At 47.0% G+C, this 16,788-nt stretch overlaps 1 protein-coding gene across 1 annotated transcript in view; it reads right to left on the minus strand.

Moving 5' to 3' along the window:
* The window catches only part of LOC123848833 (protocadherin-23), a 230,840-nt gene extending 214,425 nt beyond the window's left edge, over nucleotides 1–16,415 (minus strand). Inside the window, exon 1 of the mRNA XM_045881726.2 lies at nucleotides 12,004–16,415. Within this exon, the coding sequence (XP_045737682.2) occupies nucleotides 12,004–13,989 (1,986 nt within the window). The 5' untranslated portion in view covers nucleotides 13,990–16,415. The remainder of the gene's footprint in view (nucleotides 1–12,003) is intronic.
* Nucleotides 16,416–16,788: the final 373 nt, after the last annotated feature.

The raw sequence follows: 16,788 nt of genomic DNA on the forward strand, positions 1-16,788 counted from the left end.
CGCAGCTAATTTAAATGAAGAACAAAAGAACAACTCAGAATAATCTGAACAGAAGGGCTTTTAAAGGTGGAGAACAGTCTCTTGAACAGAATTTTGGGATCACCTGTCAGTAACCAAACTGATCAGAAATTGCCTCAAATTCTGTTTTGTTCTTTTCTCTTTGCTATCCTCGTGTACACAAAGGTATGCTATAGGTCTTCCTTGTTTTTTGCCATAATACATTTCCCAAAAGCATCAAGTGAATGGTATTTTCTTGTCTGAGGATTTAGTATGAAGTAAACCAAAAATAGCATTGAAAAAAATGCAACAATTAAAAATTACTACCATGATTTAAAATGAAAAACCTAAGTTTCAATTTCTAAAAGTGAGCATTAAAAAAAATTTACTTGATCTTATTATATCAGTTGGATACACAGCACATTAAAATACAACAGGGGCACGTGCATGACTCAGTCATGATCTCAGGGTCCTGGGATTGAGCCTCTAGTCAGGCTTCCTGCTCAGCAGGGAGTCTGCTTCTCCTTCTCTCTCTCTGCCCCTCCCCCCTGCCCCCGCTTGCGCCTCCACACACTTGGAGCTACATTTTATTCACAACTTTATTATACTAGTAGATGCTGAAGAAGACCACTTTAGCTCTAGAGCTGTTGAATCCATCATCAAGGGATATCAGACACTAAAGAAGATAGCAGCAGAAATTCCCAGAACCCTTCTTCAAGTGAGAAAGGGCTCTTAACATATGGCTAGGTCCAAGGGCACCTGGGGGGCTCAGTCATTAAGAGTCTGCCTTAATGCCTTAAGTCGGCTCAGGTCATGATCCTGGGCTCCTGCTACCCAGCCTGCATCGGGCTCCCCGCTTGGCGGGAAGCCTGCTTCTCCCTCTTCCTCTGCTGCTCCCCCTACTTGTGCTTGTTATCTCTCTGTCAAAGAAATAAATAAAACCTTGAGAAAAAAAAAATACGGCTAGGTCCAAAAAGAGATGGGCCAACAGATGGCAGACTGGATCATTACAGGGCACTGAGGAAGGAAGTGGAGCAAACAGGGGCAACATGCCCATAGACTTGGTTTGTAAACACAGCCAACAATAGGAGAGGCACAGTACATGCTAAAGAGAAGGAAAGAGTAGAGAGGCAGGGATAAAAGAGGAGAAAGGGTATAACTGAGAAGCAATGTCAGAAAAGATGGAAGAGGTGAAGTGTGGAGAAGCCATGGATGGGTTTGATTTTGACAGAGGAGAACCACTTAGTCCCTGGAGAGTGGATGGCGCAGAGACAAGGAAGTCTGATAGTGGGAGGCAAAACACAAGCATGTTTTCATCTTCTGGATTCTGCTGAGTAGGAGGCATGATTACCTGTAAGAGAACAGGGAGCGAGACATGATGCTGAAAGAGAGTGAAGCTGTGGGAGAGATGCCAAGGTGAAGACAAGATTGCCCAGCTGATACCACACACTTACAATGGAACCACCCATCACTCAGAATTATTCCAGCAGTGTTCCACGGTACAAGTATGGGGGGAGAGCAAATAGCTGGACTGATCCACCATCAGTAGTATGGACACAGATATGGAAGAGCAAGGGTTAATAGGGTGCATCCAAGAATTCTAGCTGGACAGGGAAAGAACTAAAGCAAGGAGGGCGCTGATACCTAAAGAAAGAAAAGGAAGAATAAGGAGCCTAGAAGAAAATCTAGATTCAAAAAGTAAATGTAAATTAAATCAAAGACTGAGAGAGCTGAAATGTCAGAAGGCTATGATCAGAGACTGGAGTGGTTCTAGATGATTCCAGGGTAATAGAGTCTGGCTGTGGGATAGGGTTCCTGGAGTCAAAGTAATAAACAAAAGACATCAATACTGGGCCAAATGGGAAAATATACGACCAGTTTGGCTGAATGACAAGAGTTATAATGGAGACAAAAATGGCTAAAATGCATATGGGGACTGACAAGAAGGTCTGTAGGAAAGAAAGATAGGGGGCTAGAGAGAACAGCAGAGCCAGAGCGTGTGCCTTACTTAGTGCCTGGGATCATGGAGAGGGATGCTGAGTATTTGAGAGGCAGTGCAGAGGAGCTCAGAAGACAGGGTAAGCAGCCAACTGTCTGTCCGGGCTCTGATCCACTAGGCTGAGGAGACCAAGCAAACAAAGCAGCAGAAGCAGCACAGAGACCTGCCCTCCCACCGCATATGAGTGGCAAGACCCTTGTGCCAGCCAGCATCCTGAGTCATTGACTCTTCTCTCCGTTACCCCCACTTTCACTTCCATAGCTTTGATTATCACCTCTATGCAAAGGACTTCCAAGTTTCCCCAGTCTCAGGCTCTGGCCTGCACTTAGTTCTGAATATCTAAATAGCCACCAAGACATCGTTTCCTGGACTACTGGCCATTAATTTGTACTCAACATGCCAAACATTCAACTGAGTGAGCATCCTTCCCTGAAAACTCTCACCTCCAGCTTTTCCTATTCCTCCCACTAAGTAGACTAAAAATACAGCACCGTTTTTACTTCCTCCAGCATGTCTCCCCTCACATCTTATTTAAGTTGTACCAATTCTTCCTTTATAATGCGTCTAAGGCCACCCTTTCCATTACCCTGCACCACCATTCCCCCGGTTCAAGCTCTCACATCTGAATAGGGATAATGACAAGAGTTTTGGGACTCTCCTACCTGGTTTCCCTGTCTCCTTCTTGCTACTAACCCAAGATAGAGCTTCCTAAAACCTTACTTGACACATGTCGATCTCTCCTCAAAAACCTCCCATCTCTTCTGTTTGCTTCCATAACAAAGGCCAAACTCTAGGCAAACGCTGCAAGTCCTTTATGGGCTGTCTCTTCCCAAGTCTTCACTATAGGAACCAGACACACTGTGGTTATTTCAATTCATACTATTGTCACATGGACTATGCAATCCTAAATAGTGTTTTAATTAAAATTGATATTTGTTATGATATTCATTTGATCTACCTGTGCCCATAAAGCACAAAAGCCTTTAAAATGAAGATTTTAATTCAGTAAGGTTTCAAGAAGTAACCTGGCATTTCTAAAAATGATCTAGCATAATTTCCCTAATGGGCTATGAAAGTATAAATTACTTCTATAGTTGCTCACTTTTATAATTTAGAAGGCAAGGGGCTCATTAGTATAAGTCTGGGGTCAAGATGTTAATAAAATTAATTTATTGTCAGATTTCAATCCTCAGAGAAAGGAAATCTTACTAATCACAACTTTCAGAAATCCATCCTAAATGATTCTCTTTGGGAAGTGATCATGCCTAGGAATGCATTATACTTTTTTATGCAAAAAAAAAAAAAAAATTTGCCTAGTTACAATAGAATGCTTCCATAACAAAACTGTAAATAAAAACATATATCACAATAAAGGGCAGGGGACTCTCTAGAAGGTGCATATCCAGTGAAACCTCCATCCTGATTCACTGTATAAAAAACTTTTTACCTGCAAAGACCCTTAACTCTTTCTACACTCTTCCTACTTTCTACCACATTGTATATATTATCTTAAATTCTTACAATAATGTGTTGTTAGAATGAATTAGCATGTGATGGTTAATATGCCAACTTGACTGGGCCATGAGATGTCCAGCTATCTAGCTAAACATTATTTCTGGGTATGTCTGTGGGGGGCTTCCAGAAGACATCAAATATTGTCATCTGGACATCAATATTTGCTTTTGTTTTGTTTTGTTTTAAAGATTTTATTTCTTTGTCAGAGAGAGAGAGCACAAGTGGGGGGGGGGAGCAGCAGGCAGAGGGAGAAACAGGCTCCCTGCTGAGCGAGGAACCCGAAATGGGACTCTATCCCAGGATGCTGGGATCATGACCTGAGCCGAAGGCAGACACTTAACTGACTGAGCCACCCAAGCATCCCTGGACATCAATATTTGAATTGAGGGAGTGAGTAAAATAGAATGCCCTCCCCAATATATGTGGGCATCATCCAATCCATTGAAGGCCTGAATAGAACAAAAAGGAGGAGGAGGGATGAGTTGTCTCTCTGCATGACTGTATTAGGTGGGACATCAGTCTTCTTCTGCCCCCTGACTGGCACTCACACCATCAGCTCTCCTGGTTCTCAGGCCTTCAGATTTGGACTGAATTACACTAGTTCTCCTGTGTCCTCAGTTTGCAGACAGCAGATTATGGGATTGTGGGAATCTTCTGTTTCTATAATTGTGTGAGCTAATTCTTCATAATATATAAACACATTTTATTTTTGACTAATACACATTTCATGGATGAGGAACTGGCCAGAAAAGTTCATAGAGCTAGTGGTGCAATCAAAGTCAGAACCAAGGTATTCTAAATCCAGTGCTGTCTTATTCCATGCTTTCCCAATAAAAGACTCTAAAGATTAATAACTGATACACGGAAAAAGAAGACACTAAGACACTCAAAAATGAGAATTGTGCCCTGCACAGCTGAGAGGGTTCAGCTTCTGACACTGAGTCTCAGTGTGGGGGTGAGCACCCCTGAGGTGGGGAGTACCCCTGAGGTGGACCCGTGAGGAATCATGATCCACTGCACAGAGGCCTTGGCCACCGCTTACATCCCAGTGCCTAGTGTCTCTAAGCCCCTCACGGCACTTTCTGGGGGGGTGGGATGGGGATGCTTGCTATTGAGAGGTCATCTGAACCTTCCTTAAGACAGGTGGGAATGCTAGTCCATAAGATGTTGCAAGTGTCCAAATTAAGTACAAAAGATTTCTGCTTTCACTGCCAGAAATATATACATCTAGTTAAAACCTGATGCACAATTTAAATGTATTTCTGCTCCTCTTCCATCTTTTAGTGCAAGAGAATCTTAATTTGAAATGTCATTTTTAATGACTGATAGCTACATCAAGCAAAATAGTTTCCCTCAACATTTCTAGAAGTCTTACTTACTAACATTTAGTAATATATAATATGTATTGAGTACTTACTATGAGTCAAGCACCATTCTAAGCTAACATGTATTAATTCATAATCCACACAAAAACTCTACCAAGCTGACACTACTCTTATCCATATTTTCCAGGGGAGGAATCTGAGGTACAGTGCCCAAAATCACACTGCTAGTAAGTAGCGGAACTGAGATTCAAACCCAGGCACTCTAGACTCACAGTCTGCCTATGTTTTTCATCACTGCATGCAACCTAATTTTGATCTTCCAGGCTATGAACACTCTACCATGTAGTGTCAGTTATCTTTAATTATAGAACCAAGAACTAGACAAATTCCTAGCAAGTTATATATTGACTGTAACTAAAAATACATCCCACAGATTCTAGGCGATACCCTTCCTGTAACACATCCAAACATATTATCTGATCACTTTTCCCAAGCAGGAAAAGGGAAAAGGAAGTAAAGCCAGCTGATGGGTCTTGGGTAGCAGTTGTGTGGGGAAAGGAAGACGAGAAATATCAAATCGAAGTCCAAGAGAGAATTCTACAGTTGATCTCAAGTGCTTAAAACAGGTCATTAAAGCAAAGCCAGAGGCATATACAGCACATGCTGGGAACTAAGGTCTAAGGCCAGCAGGAGTCGGATAATCAGGGAAGATGACAGCTGGCAGGTAATCTAGCCATATCCTGGAGGCAGGGGCAAATGACTGCTGTGGAAATCTCACATGCTTTCAATGTGTGTGTACATACAGGACAGGTCCATTTAAAAGAGCCAGAAAAGAAAAAAATAAATAAATAAAAGAGCTAGAAGAGGACAATCATATAAGGGTAATACAATTACATGACCATCAAAGCTGGTATACACTACGTAAGTATGGAGGCATGCACGTAAGGTCAACAATAAGGGCATGCTAATAGTAAGGTGAGGGATAAGCAGTGCGATTCAGACCACAAAATTCCAAAGGATCAATGATAAACTACACAGGGGAATTACACATTAAAATAAAATTAATACACACTCAGATGAAATGTGAAAAATTAAAAAGTAAAAACTCTGACTAGTTGTAACTCTTACTTAGGTTTTGTTTTCACTATGTAGCTCTTCAATACAATCCAACAAACTTATTGGTCTATCCTAACGCATTAGATGGCGGACATCAGGAATTACAGGGGACTCAAATACCATTAAACTGCAGCCCCACAAGGTACTTACAATCCACTCTTTTACTAATACAAGTAAACAACTGTAGCTCTACAAGGAACGTTAAGAAAAGAATGGGACACGGGCGCCTGGGTGGCTCTGTCGGTTAAGTGTCTGACTCTTGATTTCAGCTCAGGTGGTGATCTCAGGGTCTTGAGATCAAGCCCCACATTGGGATCCTCACTCAGCGGGAAGTCCCCTCGCACGCACACGTGCTCTCTGTATCTCTAAAATAAATAAATAAATCTTTGAAAAAGAAAAAAAGAAAAAAAGAGCAGGATGGATGTGAAAACATTTAGTGGGAGGAGGGGGCATTTAAGATTTGGCTACAGTCTCCAGTTTGAAGAATGGGCAATATAAGACAAGAAGTGATGACGGACACAACTAGGGTGAGGGCAATGGGTATAAATGAAGGGATGGATGTAAGAAATACCGAAGCCCATAAGATGGGTCAACTTCTGTGGTCAAATGTGCAGAGGAATCAGAGATGACACTAAGAATTCAGGAAACATCTTCTTCCTTGATAAAGTCTATTACTTCCAAAGACACTAGGAGAGGCGCTGGAGAGAGAAGGCCTCACGGCAAGATAGGAACCACTTTACCTCAGCTTCCCTTGCAGATTTCTGCTTTCATTACCACTCAGCCTTCAAGGGAGTGGCTGCTCACCCTGGACACTTTGACTAAAGCCAATTAATGGCCCTTCACTTAAATCATACCACCCCCAGAGTGAGTTTGGGGTTCTCCATTTTTACCTCCATAGTATAGTTGAGACAAAGCCAACACATTGAGCAAGACTTCACTAACAGCTAGGAGATACTAAAAAAAGAAATAACCCTAAAAGATATAATGAATCAGAAACAAGATACAGTTTAGTCCTTTCTGGTCCATGGAGTCCAGCAGGAATCAGGTCCTCCCATCCCTCAGGGTCTTCCCAGAGGTAGATACTATCTTTAGTGTCCACTGCTGGGGTACCCTCCTAGACGGGTTCCTCAAAGTCGGACCACAAGAGCGAACAAACAAGCACAGCCAGGTGCCCTCTCAAGAGCTGCTTTTACCCAACTGATTGGTCTGAGACATGACCTGCTCTTTATCCTGGTACTTCACTTTTCAACAATGCCAAACACAACCATTCCAACAAACAGCAAATTCACACACATAGTCACACACCAAATGCATAAACACGTCTATGGAAAGGACACATTAACGAAAATGGGAAAGTTTCAGAAAGGAGCTAATGAATAAAAGTTAAGAAAGAAAGAAGCTAGTGCTAGAAGGGAAATGACTTTGGTTTGGGAAATGTTAGATTCAAGGTGCCCAAAATATACCCAGGTAGAGATGCATACAAGGTAGAGAAACGTTAATGTGAGTTTATAAGAGAGGCTGACCCCGTAGATGTGTTAAGAAAATAAAAATAAAAACAAACAAACAAAAACAAAAACAAACAGTTCTGAGAATATAGAGAGGAAAGTATAGAAAAGAGAGAAATGAGAGGAAGACCAACACCCGCACCTCCGCCTCCACCACACTGAGTGGGGTGACACAAGAGGAAAAGGAGGACCCGGCAAGAGAGAGGCAGAAAGAGAAGGCAGTAAGACAAGAGAGAGGCAGCCTGCAAGAAAGAGGGAGCGGGAGACAGTCCAAAATGCTGTAGGATTAGGAAAAGCTGATTGGATTTAAATTTAAAAACAGAGCAACAGAGTTGCCTTTTGAGAGACAGGATTTAGTATAATAAGGGAACGGCAGAACAGGGGGCTGCAGAGTGATCAGCTAGTGGAGGCGGGACGAGTGTCCGTCCTTCTCGAGGACTGTGACAGTGGAGGGAAGGAGAGAGCCTACCACCGGCACCACCAGCATCACCAGCCCCGGGGCCTCTGGAAGCACAGGGACTTTGCCCGCTCTGCTCACTGCTGCATCCTCAGCGCGAAGACCAGTTCCTGGCATGTAAGAGGTACTCCATAAATATTTGCTCATGGAATGGTGTGTTTATTCAATCAATGTTGCTGTTTGATGAAATAAATGAATTAGTGAATGAACACCGTAATGATATCTGAGGAAGTCTGAGACAATACTCTTGTTACAGCATTGCTGTGATTCAGGTATAAATGTGGGCGATAGAGCCTGTAAGCACAGTTCACATCACTGTACTTGGTTGAAGTTAGTCTTTTTTATTTTTTTAAAGATTTTATTTATTTATTGGAGAGAGAGTGAGTGAGAGAGAGCATGAGAGGGGGGAGGGTCGGGAGGGTCAGAGGGAGAAGCAGACTCCCTGCTGAGCAGGCAGCCCGATGTGGGACTCGATCCCGGGACTCCAGGATCACGACCTGAGCCAAAGGCAGTTGCTTAACCAACTGAGCCACCCAGGCGCCCTGAAGTTAGTCTTTTTGACAGTAATCTGAGGAGAAAGAGAATCTTTTAGGCCTGATCCTGAATTTGGGGAGGCAACCCTTGAGTGTCTGCAGAGTAGAAATCCCTCTCTGCCTTGACCCATAAAGAGATACTGAAAGGAGCTCCTGAGGGGTGGGTTGTGAAGAAGGGGTTCTCCACATGGGGGACAGTGGGGAGCAAGGAATTAAGAATCCAGGTGAGTGCCTGCAAGGTTGTGAAAACCCTTTAGGACTAGAGGTCACCCATCTCAGGCTGCTACTCGTTCTCCTACTCGGTATTAAACCCCTTCATTCTGCCCCACATTTAAAGTCTTGGTAAAGTTCTGATCTGGGTATGAGAATATAACGGGGTTTGGGCAGCACCGGGGGACAGGAGGATGGCCAGCACTGTGGTGGCAAGAGAAGCAGTACCAAGCGTGGAAGAACTCCCAGGATCAATAATGTGGGGTGACAGCCAAGACACCTTGAAGATTCAAGGATTTGTTACATTAGATAACATGGTATTCCTTTACAGGGAATATAGGAAAGAACTTTTTTTTTCCCCCTGTTGCTTCTCATTTTGTTTTTGTTTGATTCAGACAAAGGAGAAACTGAGCAGATACGCAGTCCAAATGGAGAAAACTGGTGGAGAGCAATAGAAAGAAGGTAGGGTTGTAAGGATCAATACAATGTAATTAAAGAAAGCCCTGGAAGAAAGGAGAGGCCATGAGACCCAAAGGCTAGATGGGAAGGTTCCTTTTTACAAAGTGGTATAAAGAAGGATTGAGAGTAAAGAGATACAAAACAGATGGGAGACACCTGGTGAGGCTTACCTGGCAGTTAGGGGACAGGGCCAGCTAGTGGGCTTACAGAACATAGAGAGTTCACACAGCTGCTGGGGAAAGGCCACCAGGGAAGCCAGTGAATAAGAAGAGGGTTTCTGCAGTCGTGAGGGGCTAGCTCACTGGAATTTACAGAAATTCTAATTAGCACGATTTAATACGATTTACGGCGATATTTGGCAAACCGGAAAGGTTTTTTGCAACTGGAGATGCAGTCCTACCCTGGAGCCAATTTTGGCTCACCTAATGGATCTGCTGCATACTGAGTCATAATAACAGGATAAACACACCTGACAGCAGAATCATCTCATTTTAGAAACAATTCTAAAGACAGGTTCTAATCAAAGGAATCACAATTAATCCACCCTGCCTATTTTCCTTCAAATGGAGCCAAGTTGTACTATTTCATACCAAGATCATCAAGGTCTTCCAGAGGGAAGAAATCTTTTTTTTTTTTTTCAGAGGGAAGAAATCTTAAAAATCATCAAGTCCAACTTCTCACTTATTATGACTTCATTTTTAGAAATCCATGGCAGAAATTATCAGTGCACACTGGCATCCATGTGGTGCTTTACATTTTTAAGCCTCCTTGGGGGTGCACCTGAGGCCACATAGCTGAGCTCTGGCCGATGGGACATTGGTGGACGTGATCTAAGTCACTCCCAGATCTGGTCCTACCTTGGATTGAGAAAGACCATCCAATTTGCATCATATCAAACTTTGCTTGGGAGAGAGATAAACTTCCATTGTACTACTCACTGACTTTTGTAGATTTGTCTGTTTCAACAGCAAGTATTCATTGATTCTCAAGCCTTCTTTGAATAACCTAGCAACTCAAAGAACTGCCAGTCATGCTAGAGAAAGAGATGGAGATTATTATTGCTCACAGATCCAAAAGATTAAGAAGATAGAAGCAGTCAGGAAACTCATTTTTATAATATAGTAGCATCTTGGTTATCTAAAGGGTATTATTTGAGACATAACCTATAGAAGTTAAGGCCCTACCCCTGAGAAACAGGAAATAAACAGTAGAGGTCCTAAATAACCCAGCCTGAAAGCTAAATAAAGTGTTAGAGGTTCACTCACTAGTCTCTCAGGCTCTTTGTATTTATTCAAGTTATCTTGGAGTAAATAAGTCATTCTTAGAAATCTGTTTATCTCACATCGGATAAGAAACTGGAAATTGATCTGTTTCTGCTTTGTTTGTTCATTTGTTTTGTTTTTTAGATTCCACATATAAATGAAATCATATGGTATGTCTTTCTCTGTCTGACTTTTTTCACTTAGCATAATAACCTCTAGGTTCAACCATGTTGTCACAAAAGTCAAGATCTCCTTTTTTATGGCTGAATAATATTCCTCTGTGTGTGTGTGTGTGTGTGTGTGTGTGTGTGTGTGTGTGTGTGTATGTACTACATTCTGTTTATCCATTCATGTATTTTTGGATCCTTAGGTTGCTTCCATATCTTGTCTATTCTAAATAATGCTGCAATAAACATAGGGGTACATATATCTTTTCTATGTAGTGCTTTTTTTTCTTTACCCAGTAGTGAAATTACTGGATCATATGACATTCTATTTTTAGTTTTTTGAGGAACCTCTCTATACAGTTTTCCACATTGGCTGCACCAATTTAAATTCCCACCCAGAGGGGAGATGGGTGGAGAGATGGGCAAAATGGGTGAAGGGGAGTGGGAGTACGGGCTTCCAGTTACTGAATGTACAAGTCTCAGGGATAAAAGGTATCACACAGGGAAATACAGTCATGGTTTTGCAACAGTGTTCTATGGTGACAGATGGTAGCTATGCTTGTGAGCATAGTGGAATGTATGGAGTTGTCAAATCACCTCTACTCCTGAAACTAATGTAACATTGTGTGTCAACTACACTTCAAAAAAAAAAAAAAAAGAAAAAGAAAGAAAGAAGAAAAGAAAAGAAAAGAAAAGAAATAGGAAGTTGGAAGCAATAAGGACTGGTGCTAGAAGGGACCAAATCACAACATTCTGAGAGTGAAGGAGAGATCAGAATTCTAAAGGCAGAATTTCCAAAAAGCAAGGTAAAGATTTCCATTTTATAACTGAGCCCCACTACTTCTCAGAGTCCTGAAGGCTCACTGGAGAAACTCAACCCACAACTGACTAGAAAAAAAAAAAAGAAAAAAAATGACTTAATGTTCTCAACTAGCCTTTGTAAGCCTCTAAGGAAGGTACAAATGTATTTTAAAAAATGTCTGCAAATGGTTACTCAAACAGTTTCGATGTTTAAAGTATATTATTTGCAAAAAAAAAAATAATTTTTGAGGACCACCTTATTTCTCTAAGACGCCACACAATGATGCCCCAAAATATGAGATGCTGCCATTTGCATACTATTTGAGAGTGAGTGGTTCCTCCCAAATCGATGTGGGTGCACATATCCAGCATGAAGGAAACCTGGATTCCTTCAGCAAAATCAGCATCCAAATATCACATGTAGAAAGGACCTCAGAGATCACTCAGTGCAAGCTCCTGACAGAAAAGTTCGGTGCCCAGAGGGCGCCCATTCATCTCACTGTAGAGGAGGAACTGAAGCTCATGCCCCCTTGCTTTTGGAGCCAGGGTACAACCACCTACCTCACAATGTTCCCTCCCTGGATAGGCTTACTCTTGCCCTCCCCTCCCAGGCCTTTCTGGAATCCAGAGGTTGATCCAGAAGCATGATGCACTCACCTGCAAAAAGCAGTGTCCAACCGGGGCATGCTCCGCCAGGGTGGCGTTGTACACCTGCCTCTGGAAGGTGGGCTCGTTGTCATTCACATCGTCCACGGTGATGCTCACCAGGCAGGTGGCAGAGAGTGGGGGTTCTCCGAGGTCTTGGGCTACCACTCTCAACTCTACTGCCTCCTGGACCTCCCGGTCCAGGCTCCGGACGGTGCTGATCACGCCGCTTTCAGGATCAATAGCGAAGGACGGTCCGCACTCCGCCGTGGGCCACACACCTTCTGGGTTGCAGCGACCCGGAAGGTGGACCAGGGCGTAGCGCAGCCGGGCGTGGTCTGTGCCAGCCTCATCCGCATCGGAGGCGCTGACCCACACGACCGCGGTGCCCGGGGCCGCGGCCTCTGACACCGAGGCCAGGTAATGCTCCCTGCTGAAGAGAGGTGGCTGGTCGTTGAGGTCTGCAACCCGGAGCAGCAGCGTTTCCTCTGTGCTCAGCGGCGGGGAGCCCGCATCCGTGGCCGCCAGTCGCAAATCATACAGGTCACGGCTCTCCCTGTCCAGGGGCCCCTCGACGCAAAGGAAAAATACCCCGGGGGAGCCGCCAGAGCGCAGTGCGAAGGCTCCATCCCCGCCCTCCAAGGACAGCGAGAGGCTCCCGCGCCCCAGGCCAACACCAGGCTCCCCGACGGCCTCCTCTTCCTGCCCCGTACCACCGTCCGCGTCGGACACGGAGACGCGAGCCACGTAATCGCCCCGCGCTGCGCCCTCGGAAACGCGCGCGGCCCCTCCCTCGGTGAGGAAGAGCAGGTGAATGGCGGGCGGGTTGTCATTGACGTCGAGCACGGCGATGGACACGCGTACGGTGGCAGCCTCGGGCTCGGCCCCTCCGTCGCGGGCCTCGACCACCAGCTGGTGCCAGGCCTGTGCCTCGCGGTCCAGAGGCCTCTGCAGCCGCACCACGCCGCTCAGCTCCTCCACGGTGAAGTAGGCCGCATCGCCCAGTGGCCCGAGCGCCGGCCGGGCGCGGATGCTGTAGCGCACGTGGCCGTTGGGCCCCAGGTCGCGGTCGGTGGCGCGCACGCGACAGACCTCGGCGCCCGGCCGAGCGTCCTCCCGCACCGCGGCGCGGTACTCGCCCTGCTCGAAGACTGGCGGGTTGTCGTTCTCATCCAGCACCCGCAGCTCCACAAGCAGGTGGCCCGTGCGCCGCGGGCGGCCGCCGTCCCAGGCCTCGATATGCAACTCGTGTGTCGCCGCCGCCTCTCGGTCCAAGCGCCGCAGCAGCACCAGGTCCAGGGGCTCCAGGGGCGACGAGGACGGTGGTGACCCCGGGGTTCCGTGGCGCAACTGGAAGAACGGTCCTGCGGGGTCCTCGGGAAGGTCGGACGGTTGCAGCAGGGTGTAGCCCTGCGTGCTGAACAGGCCCGCGTCCGGGTCGCGGGCACCTGGCAGGCGGAAGGCGGTACCCGGAGGGCTGAGCTCGGAGACGTCGAGTTGCAGGGAGTCGCGGGGAAAGCTGGGCGAGTGATCGTTCACGTCGTTGACGCGGATCTCCACCTGCACCACGGCGCCCAGCAGCGTGGCGGCCACAAAGCTGTAGTGGTCCCGCCGCTCGCGGTCCAGGCACCGAGCCGTGCGGATGATGCCGGTGTCCGGATGCACGTGGAAGTCGTCCAGCAGCGGTGAGTCATCCGAATCCTCGGATAGAAAGAAGCCGCCCCCCTCCTGCTGCTGTGCAGCCGGCAGCCCCGCGCGGATGTCGCCGACTAGAGTGTCCGGAGGAAGTCCCTCGTCCACGGAAAGGCTGAGGTTGAACACCTGGGCGTGTGAACCCGAGGCCACGCACAGCCACGCGTGCATGAAGAGCCCGAGCAGGAAGCGCTGAGCCCCGGGGGCGCCGCCGCCGCCCGGCAGCCCGCGGGGTGACCCTCTCCTCCCGGGGAACAGAAGGCGCTTCCCGGCGGGAGCCCCCCGCTGCTGGTGTCCTTCGCCCATCCTCCGTCCAGCAGGGCTCGTTTCTCCGCCAGTAAATCGGGAAGGCTCCCGGGTAACTGCCAGCTTGTGTTGGGGTGGCAGAAAAATCCAGGAGCCTCTTCAGCGTCGGGGCCAAAGAAGAAAAGACTTTGGCAAACCAAGAGACCCAGGAGTTCGCGAGGTTCAATCTGCAACTGGTGAAAGCGTCCTCCGCCTGCCGCTCACGCAGACAGGGAACCTCTAGCTGCCTCTGCCGCTGCAGCCACCTCTTCAGCCCCTGGGTTGCTTCCAATGAGTCTCATCTCTTTTTCTCTCTCCTTTTATTCCTTTTACATCTGTTCCTTGTTCTGCTCGGCTTGTTGTTTTCCCCTGGTAAAGTCAGGTGCATTATTTCTTTTGCCAAAAAGGATGAAATTATTTAAAGCGCGCACACACAAGGAGAGGCTAGGGGGCGGCCCGGGGAAGGGGGTGGAGTAAGGGCGGGGAGGCTGAGTGTGGGCGCGGGGCCGGAGCGGAGGAGGGAGGGAGGGAGAGGAGGCTCCGGCTGCGGCCGTGCCGGCGGCTCCGGGGGCGGCCTCTCCCCGCCGCGTCTCGGTGCGCGGAGGACCGCCCGGCTCCAGCTCCGACCCAGCCCCCGCCGCCCCCCTTCCCCTCTCCTCCCCGCCAGTGACGCGGCGCACACGAGGGCCAACTCCAACCTGCGAGTCGCCGCTCTGCAGCAGGGCGCGCTGTCGCCTGGGTCGGGGACCCAAGAGAGAGGAGCGCGGGAGGAAGGACGCGCAGATTTGGGCCGCGAGGCGGGCGGGGGTCGCGCAGGCCGGCCGTCTGCCCCGGCTTTGCGGGCCAAGTGGCGATGGGTGGGGGAGGCGGAAGCAGCAGCCCCTCCACGCCCTCCTCCCTCCATCCCCTGGACGGTTCCTTCGGCAGGCCTGACGTTTGGCTCAGGCTGAGCAGAGGGTGGGGGTTAGAATCACTTTGGGGAACCAAACTTGTGTTCTCCATTTGGCGAGAGAGATTCGTCCCCAGCGGAAGGACAGATGGAGTCAAAGGCCGATGCGCAGCTGGGGCCGGGATGACTGCAAAGGGGGGGAAGGCGGGACTTGGAAAAACCTTCGCGAAACCCCGAGAAATCTGTGATACACATGTGATACACGGCTTTATTATGCCGCGCTACTACTCAGCGACGTGTGAGCGTCTTGTCACTCCCCTCTGCCACCGAGAATGACGACAATAGATTCGGCTTGTGAACACTTTCTTATGCATTCAGCGCCATCACAACACTTCCAGGATGTTTTATGATGCTGATTTATGGGCAGAAAGATGGGGTAGCTCAGGCCAGACCACCTTCCAGCACTTCACCATGGCCTCTGAGCGAGGAAGTTTGCAGCCAGGGCCGCTGCTGACAGCACTTTCAAACTAGCTTCTGAGTCCAAGAAAAATGCCAATAAATTGCCAGTCGCAGGTTTCCCTTCAATTATCTGTAATGATAGGTAGAAGTTGATAAATAGCCTCTAATAAAAAAATGCCTGAAGAAGGACTCTGCCTTCTTGAGAATGGCTGGTCCTATTTAGCAAATGGTTTCTGCAATTTTGCATTTAGGCCCAAGGGAAGAATTAATTTCCTAGATACTGTTGCTCTCCTTTAAGGAGGACCAACAGCGCTGCATGATGGTTCTGGGCAGCAACAGTAAAATGCCTTTTAATATTTGGTGGACTTATATATATAACTGCTAATCTACACCATTATCTCTACCTCTGACAAAATAATAATAAAACAATTTTATAGCAGATATGTTGCATGTAAATAGAGACATTATTAAAATACATCCAGCTGCCTCTCACCGGTGAAGTTTCCTTACCATTAAGGAGACCAGGTGTGAGTCTTTAGAATCTTCTTTCACCTCAACCTCTTCAATCTCACTTGAACCAGTCCCCTGCCTCTACTCTTACCCCTCTATAAGTAATTCTCAGCCAAGCATCTGGATTATTGTTTTTTTTTTTTTTAAAGATTTTATTTATTTATTTGAGAGAGAGAGAATGAGAGAGAGCACATGAGAGGGGGGAGGGTCAGAGGGAGAAGCAGACTCCCTGCCGAGCAGGGAGCCCGATGCGGGACTCGATCCAGGGACTCCAGGACCATGACCTGAGCCGAAGGCAGTCGCTTAACCAACTGAGCCACCCAGGCGCCCTGGATTATTGTTTTTAAAGCTAATTCAAATCCTGTCTCCCCCTGCTTAGAACCTGCCAATATATTTCCATTATACTTGGATTATAATTCAGGCTCCTTCCAATTGTACAAAACTAACATGGCCCTACCCACCTTTCCAACCTCATCTTATACCACCACTCTTGATCCAGATATACTGCCTTTTTTCTGATACTGGTATTTGCTACAGACTGAATGTTTGTGTCTTCCTCAAAATTCATATGTTGTCGTCCTTCCGCTCCTCCCCCCCCCCCCCCCCCCCCCCGCCAACATGATGGTATTAAGAGGTGGGGTCTTTGGATTAGATGAGATCACGGGATTAGTGTCATAAGAGGAGAGAACCTGATGCTCTCTGTTCTCTGCCATGTGAGGAACATAGGAGGTGAGCAGTCCACAAACAGGAAGAGGGCCCTCCCCACAACTTGACCATGCTGATGCTCTAATATCGGACTTCTAGCTTCCAGAACTGGGAGAAATAAATTTCTGTTGTTTATAAGGCACCTAGTCTATGGTACTTTTTTTTTTTTTAAAGATTTTATTTATTTATTTGAGAGAGAGAGAATGAGAGACAGAGAGCATGAGAGGGAGGAGGGTCAGAGGGAGAAGCAGACTCCC

Source organism: Mirounga angustirostris, unplaced genomic scaffold (genome assembly GCF_029215605.1).
Source record: "Mirounga angustirostris isolate CCGP_5_RB_7025 unplaced genomic scaffold, mMirAng1.0.hap1 SCAF_2, whole genome shotgun sequence".
NCBI lineage: Eukaryota > Metazoa > Chordata > Mammalia > Carnivora > Phocidae > Mirounga > Mirounga angustirostris.